The following is a 10,457-nucleotide window of genomic DNA, read 5'->3' on the forward strand; positions in this document are numbered from 1 at the left end:
GGTGAGGGTGTGGGCGCGCGGTTTGCGCGCGAATGCGGGCAACAGGGAGGTGTGCCGCGTGGTCAAAGGGCGGGCAGTGGGCGCCTTCCTGCGCCCCCTCACTTGCCATGCCGCTGTGTCATCAGCGCGCTGCCTTGGGTCGGCTGGCGACGCCGTGAGCCAAGCCTGCTCCTTCCTCTGCCTCTGCCCCCTCTCATAACCCTGCGCCCTTGCCCTCATAACGGCCCCTCACCGGACGGCCCCTCAACCCAACAAAACCAAGCCTAGCGGACAACAACTCGGGCCCCTGCACTCGCAGGCCCCATCCACCCTGCACCTGCTGTACCCGGCCTGTGCTCGACACGCAACGCCCCCACCGATCTGCTTGCCCCCAAGTGCACGCCTCCACACAGGACAATTCCGCCCCATAAAACACACCCGGCAGGCACAGCGGCAGAGCGGAGCAGCGCCACCACGACAGCCCCCCTGCCGCGCCGCGCCCTTACACAGGGTGCCTCCGTCCCCAAAAAAACACTCTGCGAGTGCGGCGACGGCGCAGCGCCCCCACACTCAACCCCCCGCCCAAGCCGAGGATGCCTCTTCCCCGGACCGCGCACACACCTGGCGGGTGTAGCGGCGGAAGAGGGCCTCCACCATGCCGTGCACCGCGCCCAGCAGGATGCAGCGCTCCCCGTAGATGTCGCTCTTGTACTCAGACTCCAGGGTCGTGTAGAACGCAAACGGGGCGCCCACGGCGATGGCCCAGCCGATGGCGATGTCGGTGGCGCGGCCGTTGTAGTCCTGGCAGGCGGGCGCGGGCGCGGGCGCGCAGTGTGTGTGTGTATGTGTGTGTGTGTGTGTGTGTGTGTGTGTGTGTGTGTGTGTGTGTGTGTGTGTGTTGGTTTGATGGATTCCTGATGAAAGAGTCCAAATGCCATGCTTAAAAGGTCTGAGAGGAGGCACGGGCGGGCTGCCCCTGTCTAGGGCCGTGGTGTCAAGACGCACAGGCCGCCAGGCTGCGCAATTGGGGGGCAGCGGCCGCGGCCGCGGGGCGGCAAGGGCACACCTGCTCGACGGCGAAGGAGCAGTTGATGCCGGCGCCGTTGACGGTCTTGCCCTGCTCATACAGGCGGCGCACGCTGGGGCCCATGCCCTGCGGCCACGGATGGGGCGGGCACGAGGCAGGCAGGCGAGATGGGGAGCGTGTCAGGCGTCTGGGTTGCACAGCGGTCTGATGGGTTGGTGACCAGGGGTGAGTTGGGCCAGCTGCGGAGCCGCTGGCGTCCACAGACGCTGGGCCTGCCGCCGCATGAGCCCACTGGCAGCTTCCACTGCTGCGGCTGACGTGTGCCGCCATGCCGCCGGCGCGGCCGCAGCTGCGGCCGCCGGCAGCCCTAAAAAGCGGCCGCCGCGGCCACAGCTGCAGCCGGCCCGCGGGCTCGCTGCTCTTCTCCAACAAAATTGCGGCCGGCGGCCACCGGCTCCCATAGCGCCGCCATGGAGCCATGCGCCAGCGCTCCTCCCGCGCTGCCCTCCCGCTCCCGCCAGCAACCGGCACCCGCAGCTGGTTCATGCCAACACGCCAGGCTGCCTCTTTGCGCCAGCGCGCCGCTGCTGCCACTGCTGCCGCTGCTGCTGCTGCTGCCGCTGCTGCGACGCCCTGCTGCGGAAGCTGCCACAAATGCTGACTCGCCTTCCGGCGCCACAGCCAACGCACGCGCTGCTGCCTCCTGCCCGGCTGCAGGCGAACATGGCCGCTGGGACGCGACGAAGCCCGGCGTCGCACACTCCACGCGTGCATGTGTGTCCACCGCAACACACATGCACGCGCACATCGAGCTTGACACGCATACACACACACACGTACGCAGTCACGGAAGGCTGGCTTGCAACACACAGGGTCGGCCACCCCGCACGCACCGCACCTTAGGGGCGACGAGGACGACGTTGATGTCCTTGCGGAAGGACACGTTGTCGCTCTGCATGACGCCCAGCAGGAAGCCGTGGGACAGGCCCAGGGTGGCGCCGGGCTTCATGGCCGCCAGGACGCGGGGGTAGAGCTTGGCCTGGAGGGGCGGGGGATGCGGGCACGCGTAAACGCCCGTCGCAGTGGGTGCGGAAGGCGGGCGGGCGGCGGCGACCGAGCACGCCAGGGCGCTGCATATGTAGACCCAGCGGGCCAGTTGCAGGCTCAATGTGGTCGGGAAATGCAACTGGCGCTGCAGCGTCGCCGAATGGGGCGCGCGATGCGCCGAAGACTGCCGGTGCCGCCGCGCACCTGAGCGGCGTCCGAGATGAGCAGCACGACCAGGTCGCTGCTGGAGATGATGTCAAACACATCCCCGAGCGTGCCGTCATCCTTGCTGAAGCCACAGGCCTGGGCCTCGGCCACCGAGGGCGAGTCGGAGCGCAGGCCGATCGAGACCTTGATGTCCAGGCCCGCCTCAGCGAAGGACTCCCGCATGTTCTGGGCCTGAGCGGGCGCCTGAGAGCCCCATCCGATCACGCCGACCTGCTTGATGCCCTCAAAGGCCTTCGGCAGGAGGGCGTACTTGTCGCGGCCGCCCTTGACGACGTACTCCTCAGTCTCAGCAAACTTGACCAGGTCCTTCTTGAACACCTGCGAAAGGGCGCAAGGAGAGCGATCTCGATTATCGAGCAGTATGTGCATTGCACACCCACGCCGCTGCGAGGGCTATCGCTCATGCCAATTCACCCGTTGCATAGTTTGAAGCGCTTAATATCACCTTGGCATCGAAGTCAGCAACAACGGCCGCCACCGGCTGGACGCGGGCCGAGCGACGGCTGGCAACAGGTCCAGTGCGAGGCACCAGCCCTGCCCCAGGGGCGGGGCGGGCAGCCTGCAGCTTGCTAGAAGCGCGGAGGTGCATCGAGGCCTGCATGGTGGCGGGTGAAAGGGACCGAAATAGTGCGTTCCGCGGCCTATATTGACGGTGTCTGCAGTGCTTCCCGGTCAGTTGTGAAGCCTATAGCTTTTCTGGCTCGCACATTGCTATAAAACCAATGAAATCGTTGCTTTTGCAAGCCTTTGCGAGCACTTCAGCAAACCCACACTGGAATCGTCCCTCCAGCAGCGTCACTGCCATTGCGCCGCTGCGCCGCTCTGAGCGGTTGCGCCGCTTTCCCCTCAGCGGTCCGCAGCCCAACACCCCCCAACCCATACGACCTCGGTATCCAACGTCATGTCGTTCCAGCGCCGCTCAGCAGCGCCGCCACCACCCAAGCCCACGCATGGCCACACGCTATGCCGCGCGTGATTGCCAGAGCAGCAACGCCACCAGCGTTGGCGGCAGCTGCGTTGCTTGGATCGCCTGGCGCGACTGCTGGCCCTACTAGCGACGCCGGCTTACATGGAAGCTGAGCGGGCACAGACCCCAGCACGCACAGCAGCCGACCTCGCAGACCACGTGGCCCGTAGCTTTGCGCTCGCCGATGCCCGCCTATCGCGCCTAGGCGCTGCCGCGCTCGAAATGGAGGGCATGAGTGGCGCCGCGACGCGCCATTTGTACAACAACCTGTGCGCCTTGCCAGGCGGCTGCAGCTGCCTGCAGATCGGGGTTTGGAAGGGCTCGTCGGTGGTGGCGGCGCTGTCGGGCAACCCCGGCTGCCGAGTGACTGCGGTGGATTGCTGGTCCGAGTTTGGGGGCCCACGGGACGAGTTCCTGGCGGTGTGCGAGCAGCTGCTGTCGGAAGACGAGCGGGCGCAGATGCAGGTGGGAAGGTGGAGGTTTAGTGCGGGGCGATCATGCGCACGCCTGGCTCGTGTGCCACGGGCCGCGGGTGGACATGCAGCGAGGGTCAAGCAGGAGCTGGGCAAGCTCGTGCCAGCTTTGCCCGGACCTCGTAACCTCAACTCAGTAGGATGAGTCCCTAACGTCACTTATGACTGATCAACCAGCACTATCCAACAAAAGGGTTGCCGCTGCACCTCGCATGTGCATTGACTTGGTTGTGACTCGCCCGCCGAATCCGCACCCAAAGCATCAACCACCAACCACCGATAACCGAACGCCGCCATCCATGTGACCAGCTGGTGGACGGCGACGCGTTCAACCTCCAGCCGCCGCTGCCAGAGTCTCACTATGACCTGTACATTTACGACGGCGCCCATGACTACGCCAGCCAGGCACGCGCCATTGCAGCTGCGCTGTATGTCTCAAGGATTGCCTGACAAAATGCGTGCGAGAGCTGTGTTCATGCATCACAAGGTGCCCATAACACATGAAGATTTGCCCGCATGCTGCATTGCTGCTTGAATCGCGGCAGGCGAGTTTTGGGTGCCTTTGCAACTCTGCTGTGGCATGCCTCAAGCATTGGTTGGCAACGCGCACGACCCCCCCTCTTCATGGCAGGTTTTTGCCATCACTGCTATATGGCGCCACCTCACCACAACCGCCATCGTAGTCATCGATGACATCAACTTTGACAGCGTCCGCCAGGGCACCGCGGACGGCTGCGAGGCGGTCGGCGGCTGCATGGCAGGGGGCGGCGTCATCGCCGCGTCCTTTGAGCGGCGGCTGACGCTGGACGGCAGCCACACGCCGCTGCCGGAGGCTCGCAGGGGCTACTGGAATGGAGTGCTGGTGCTCGTCATCGACAAGAGCGCCGCGGCGCCTGGGGCCCCTGGCGCAGGCGGCAGCAGCGGCGCAGGCGGCGACATGGGGCCAGGAACCCCGTTGGAAGAGGGGATTCCAGGCCGGGAGGCCAGCGTTGATTGATGCGGCGGGGGCGATTGGTCCTTTTCAGGTGATCCATCAGTGTTCCTGCGCCGCTTCGGCCAAATTGCTGACCTGGACGCGCCCACAGCACCAGGCGCTGCCCTGGGGCTGGTCTGGTCGCCTGAAAGCCTGCGGCTGTCGCCGGCCAGCACCACGCCCACACGCGGAGAAGGCATGTGGGCAGAGCCGCGCTGCCGCTGCCTTTGAATGCTGAGGGTACGTGCTCAGGAACGCCCCTTTACAAGCCGCTTGACCATTGGGTCACAAGCCCCCGTGAGTTTGGGGCGAAATGGTCCTAGAAGCGGTGCACCTGTAAGCTGCTGTTGTCCAGGCCCACCCGAATCTGTTGCAGGCTATGTGCAAATTGAGACAAGCCAAGGGCCTGCCAGGACAGCCCTGGCTTGAGCAAACACCTACCATTTTTAGTTTGGTGTGTGGCAACTCTATATTTGTGTGATAATGGCGTGGCGCAGCGAGCACAAGGAGAGTCGCGCTGCCCCTGAAAAACACGTGCATCAGACCTGGAACCTTGGAATTGCCGCAGACAGGCCAGAATCGCAGCCCATAGCCAGGGTGACGCGAGACCACAGGAACAATTGACCGAAAATATGGCAGGAGCAGATAGCCGCACCGCCGATTGAGAACCGACATGCCTGTTGCAAGAGGGTCCTGAATAGCACAATATGCGAAACCTCGCTCGACTGCGACTAGAAGTGTGTGCAGCACGTGGTGTCGTCGTGCATGTGTGCTTCTTGTCCCTGGATTTGGGCCTGAATCGGCATGGCAGTACCTTTTGTTGGGTGAACATCACGTCCGGGTCAGGTGTGTGGCATCATGGGCTGGCGGTGTGGGGCGCCACAAGGCCCGCCCTCACACGCCAGCCACGTGTTGAAGCCGCGCAGGAGCACGCTACGCCGACAGGCGGCCAACAGAGCTCAGCGGCGGCCACGGGATTGCAGGTTTTGCGCCCTCTCCCCGCCGCGACCGATGATTTCAGGACACTTGCGTGATAGATGATGGCAGCGCTTGGCGGGCGCGCCGTTGGGTGATGACGGCAGTCACCATGCAGGGAGCAAGGGGGCAACAGAGAGGTTTGTCCGACCAAAGCCAGCAGCGCTTGCGGCCCGCCTGGATTTGTCGACATTCAAGTGCGTGTGCTGTGCACGAGCGACTGGCTGTCCCCACCAGCAATCTGGCTTCCGGCGTGAACGAGCAAGGCGGGGGACGCGCGTGCTCAGACCCGCACCCCAATCATTGGGATTGAAAGCCCTTTGAGGCTCCTTCGTGTGCCTCAGAGCACACGCCACATTTCCATGGGTGGAGGGCGCCACTCCACACACACGCCCTGCCAGGCGACGGCGGCTCAGCCCCTGGCTGGGTCCCGCCAGCACGGCGGGCCGCGAGGCCAAGCCCATCCATGTGCAGTGGTCATCGTCAGCAGACGCTGCCCGCGGGCCCCTTGAAGCGGTCGGCGTTCATGAGCTTGGTCCAGGCGGCGGCAAACGCCTTGAGGAACTTGGCGTTGTCGGCAGCATACTCCTTTGCAATCGCCGAAAGCTTGGGATCCTGCTCGGCGGCGTTTGCGAGGGTATGGACGTCGTGGTGCTGGCGCAGTGCTGTGTGCGTTGATGCAAGAATGCACAAAGCATGCACGCGTGTGCGCACGTGTATGTGTTTGTGCGTGTGCGTGTGTGTGAATGTGTGTGTATTTAGGTGGAGCCCGAAACAACTCGTCGCGGTTGCTGGCTGGCTCCTTCAAACCTATCTAGTTGCTGAAGCAAAAAGACAGCAATTACCCGTAGAGCGCGCTTGCACAGGCAGCCCCAGGTCACCCCCAGGGATGCAGGCGTGGGCCCACCTGCTTGATCACGAGGTCTGAAGGGGTCAGGAAGAGGCCGCCATTGGCAGTGTACTCCTCTTTGCCGCTGGGGGAGTTGACCTTGCGCCAGTCAGACTGCAGCAGCACCTGGGAGACGTCGTGCATGGAAAATAGAACATTCGAGCTTTTGCAGCAGACATCATTGTTGCCCTACACCCTAGGTGCAGCGTCGCTTCTTTTTGAGTTGAGAGCTGGTGTGAAGGCGGGACACCCTGCGCGATGCACGCAACCCGGCCCCCATTTGATGCAGGAGGGCTGGCGCCATTCGCAGGGAGGGCAGGGCTTTGGTGCTGACGAGAGTGACATTGCAAAGGAGTGACTAGTCACCGGGGCTGTGAAGTTCTCACCTTGAAGAACTCGTTCGACAGCTTCCCAGCAGAATCTGCGCGAGAGCTTGAGTACCCCTGCGCCTTCTGGGCCGCTGGGCTGCGCAGCTGCCCGGCCAGCGCGACCGCCTCGGCGGGCGTCAGCCCAGAGACCTTGATGTTGTCGATGACGGCGACGGTCGCGTTTATGTACTTGCGGGGCGCCAGGTGGTCGGTGTTGGCGCCGTCGGCGGCGTCGGTGCGGCCGCCGCAGAAGGGGAACGCGGGGGCACCGGGCCCGGCGGCGGCCTCCTGGGCGGCTGTGCCTGCGAGGACGATCAGGTCGGCCCAGGAGAGGTCCTTGTATCTGGCCTTGATGGGCTCCAGCAGCTGCAATAGGGCGCCCAAGGGGGGGTTGGGGGCGCGGTACGTGTCCATGACAGCGGTGCTTCGTGCAGAGGGTGGAGGAGCGTTTAGGTGTGTGTGTGTGTGTTTGGGGTGGGAGGCCGTGCTGTGGGATGGGTGCAAGATTGAGGGTATGGTGTGCGTTGTTGCGGGACCTGACTGACGCACGAGCAACCACGCCCTCTCGCATGCATCCCATTGCGGCAGTCCTAGTCTGCCCCACCCCGGCCCCGCCCTCACGTCCGTTGAGCGTGCACGTGTGAGTGCATGCGCACGCACGTACAGGCGTGTGCCACCCCCCCACCCCTGCTAGGGGGTCAGCAACCGCTTCACGACTCGGCCACCTGCAGATTCATTAATCGAGGCAGCGGTCTGCCACCCACCTGCAGGGCTTTATCCAGGCCCTTGTTCTGTGGCCAGGACTTCATCGGCTCAAAGCGGATGCGCGCCCCGTTGCAGCCGCCTGAGTGAGACATGGCATGAGGGGCAAGGGCTTGTTTGAGATCAAGGTGACGTGAAGGAGTGGCCGGGGAGTGGTGGAGAGCGCGGCGCTGGTCATTTGCAGGGGTGCGGGGGCCCATCGCGTCCTGGGTGAAAGGATGTCTGGGGGCGCAGACGACAATCAGGGCTTTGAGTTTTTCGGCAGGAAGAGCTTGTCCCAAACGGCTGCGGTCGGGACTTGGACACCCTGGAATCTGGATACAGCATCGGCACAGGCCACTCCCCGCGCTTATCCACCCTCCCACCCACCGACCCACCCCCCCACCCACCGGCATAGTCTGTCTCGCGGTAGGTGCTCGCGCACTGGTACGCCAGGCGGCCCAGCAGCGCCCCGTAGTAGCGCTTGCCCCCCACGGTGTCGCCGGGGACGGCCGCGTTGGGGGTGGAGATGGCCTTGATGATGTCAGCCTTGACTTTGGAGAAGTCGGGGAGGGTCTTGGGGGCCGCGGGCAGCGGCATCTGCCAGGGCTGTGGGGGGTTCAAAAAGAGGGCGGGGCAAACAAAGATTTGAGTCCAAATCTTTGTGATCAGCTGGGCTGTCAGCAAGTAAGGATGGCACATGTGATTGGGTTTGGTTCCCAGGTGCAGCCGAGGCGTTCAGGTGACACGCTCCTGCGGCAGTTTGACTCAGGGGCTGTATGCAGGCATGCATGTGGCGGCAGCATTTGGGTTACACTTGCTGGCGAGACGAGTGCGTGAAAGCGTTGCGCAGGCAAAGCAAGGGGCCAGGCGCCCCGTGATCTTACCCGCGCGGGTCCTGCCAAGTCACCAAGGCAGCGCGTACGGGGGCCCATATCACGAGTCATCAGCTTGTACCATGCTGGAGGGGGGGTGATGAGTTTGGGGAGTCGTCAATGTCTACCATGCCAACGTGACCGGCGTTGGGAGGGTGGGATTGTGAAGGATGGTGTATTGTTCGTGTGTGTAGGGGTAGGGGGGTTCATGGTCAGAAACTATCATGTGTGGAGGGGATAGGGGGAAGACTGGCAGAGGGCAAGGGCGCAGGGGCGGTGCTGGAAAAAAAGGGGATTAGGGGGTTAGGGTTCATACATATAGGGGTGGGGGTCTGGGTGGGACTATTCTGTTGCAGTTGGTCGGCGCTGGAGGCAAGCGTGGGCGCGGCGCCCCAACCTGAAACCGGCTAGAAAAGGAGCGGCTTGCCCACGCACTACAAGAGCACTCACCGGCGCCAAACTGCTCTGTCAGCAGCGTGAGGTTCGCCGAGAACTTCTTGACCAGATCGAGGTAGACGGGGTCCTGAGTCAGCGCGATGTCGGTGGTCAGCATCATGATGTTGGGAAGCTTGCCGGAAGCTGCCGACTTGGCGGCCTTGGGGCGCCACTGCCAGTGGTTGCCGGGGCCCTTGTGCTTCTCCCAATCGAAGTTCAGGAGGTTCAGGAAATACTGGAGGGGGGGGTGACGTGGTTGAGATAGATAGATGAGTTGCTTATGCTATAGCATCACTGCCATCAGTTGAGAGGGGGGGTTGATGTGTTGAGATTGGGGGGGGTTGTGACATGTTGAGATGGGGGGCGCGAACGGTGGCTCAGCAGCGGAAGAGCGGAGAGGAGTTGGTGCATGGACAGCGAAGATCGCTCGGCAGAGCAGCGGCGGCGGCAGGGCGACAGAGGTCGGGCAGGCGTGCAAGGGCTGTGCAAACGGGCAGTGCGGGGCGGCTGCGCTCGCTCGCAGTATGCGCGGGCGAGTTTCTCAGGGACCGGGGCAGGCCCACACACGGCAGCCGCGGCGTGCGCCTGGGAAGCGCCGCTCGCAGGGGCGTCGGCGTGCGTCGATTGTCGTCTGACGTGGCGCGGCTCAAGAGGCGCGGCGTGCGCACGCGCGAGGTGCGAGCGGCGCCGCACCTCGTTGGTCCACTCCGTGGGTGAGGTGGTCCAGGGGCCCTCGAAGCCACTGGTGAAGGCGTTCTTGCCGCGGCCCTGGGCGGTGCCGTTACCTGGCAAGGCGACAGGAGCGGTAGGGGCGGCAGGGGGCGGGCGGGTTGTTGGAGCCGTGACTGGGAGCGGCCTTGGTGCCGGCCGAGCGCGTGTGCGTTGGGCACGCGGGTCAGCGTGCGGGGGTTTGTACATTTTAGGGGGCAGGGGACTGGGAGGTACGCGGGATGGGAACAGAGTGAGATGGAGTCCACTGTGCGCGCCTTGACAGCGCCTCCATTTGACCTGCAGCGCAGCCCACACCCACAGGCGCATGCTTTGTGTTCGCAAATACGTGTACACTGACACACAAACGCATGTTGATGCTGTCTCAGATTCGCCTACTCAATCATACACGCACACCAGCCCACCGCATGTGCCGGGCCAGGGGTTCTTGGGGTCCTTCTCGGGGCCCGGGCCGGCGCCGGTGGGACACGCGCCTGCACACGCATGCATGTGCGTGCATGCAATGTGTGCATGTATGTGTGAGTACAATGTTTGTTGTCTACATGTGTGTGGGAGGGGCGGCAGGGACAGAGGGCCAAAGCTGCGTGGGGCGACAATTAGGCGGGCCCTGGCGATGCAGGCGGGGCTGCTAGGGCGCGATGAGCCTGGGGAGCGCGGCGCGGGCAGAGCGCTCAGCTTTCCGCTGCAAACAGGGCAACCACAAAAGGCACATTGTCTAATGGGGCGCTCACCATGGGTCTTGCCTGAAGGG

General features: G+C 64.0%; 3 protein-coding genes across 3 annotated transcripts; 1 reads left to right on the forward strand and 2 right to left on the reverse strand.

Annotated features, from left to right (window-relative positions):
* Positions 1–549: 549 nt before the first annotated feature.
* Positions 550–2,882, reverse strand: MNEG_9870 (ketol-acid reductoisomerase; the record flags this gene model as incomplete). Its single annotated transcript, XM_014041656.1, has 6 exons — positions 550–780; positions 1,046–1,132; positions 1,325–1,639; positions 1,905–2,045; positions 2,258–2,599; positions 2,760–2,882. 6 exons carry the CDS (start codon positions 2,880–2,882, stop codon positions 550–552), a joined length of 1,239 nt encoding a protein of 412 aa, XP_013897110.1.
* Positions 2,883–3,470: 588 nt separating this feature from the next.
* MNEG_9871 (hypothetical protein) lies at positions 3,471–4,718 on the forward strand (the record flags this gene model as incomplete). The annotated part of the gene is made up of 3 exons (XM_014041657.1): positions 3,471–3,713; positions 4,031–4,153; positions 4,353–4,718. The coding sequence occupies 3 exons, from the start codon at positions 3,471–3,473 to the stop codon at positions 4,716–4,718; spliced, it is 732 nt and encodes a 243-aa protein (XP_013897111.1).
* A 1,434-nt stretch (positions 4,719–6,152) lies between these two features.
* MNEG_9872 (catalase/peroxidase) lies at positions 6,153–10,058 on the reverse strand (the record flags this gene model as incomplete). Its single annotated transcript, XM_014041658.1, has 9 exons — positions 6,153–6,284; positions 6,577–6,684; positions 6,945–7,292; positions 7,691–7,770; positions 8,078–8,276; positions 8,555–8,628; positions 8,993–9,212; positions 9,671–9,762; positions 10,055–10,058. The coding sequence occupies 9 exons, from the start codon at positions 10,056–10,058 to the stop codon at positions 6,153–6,155; spliced, it is 1,257 nt and encodes a 418-aa protein (XP_013897112.1).
* Between the last annotated feature and the right edge of the window lie 399 nt (positions 10,059–10,457).

The sequence above is a fragment of the Monoraphidium neglectum genome (assembly GCF_000611645.1).
Source record: "Monoraphidium neglectum strain SAG 48.87 unplaced genomic scaffold scaffold02096, whole genome shotgun sequence".
Classification (NCBI taxonomy): domain Eukaryota; kingdom Viridiplantae; phylum Chlorophyta; class Chlorophyceae; order Sphaeropleales; family Selenastraceae; genus Monoraphidium; species Monoraphidium neglectum.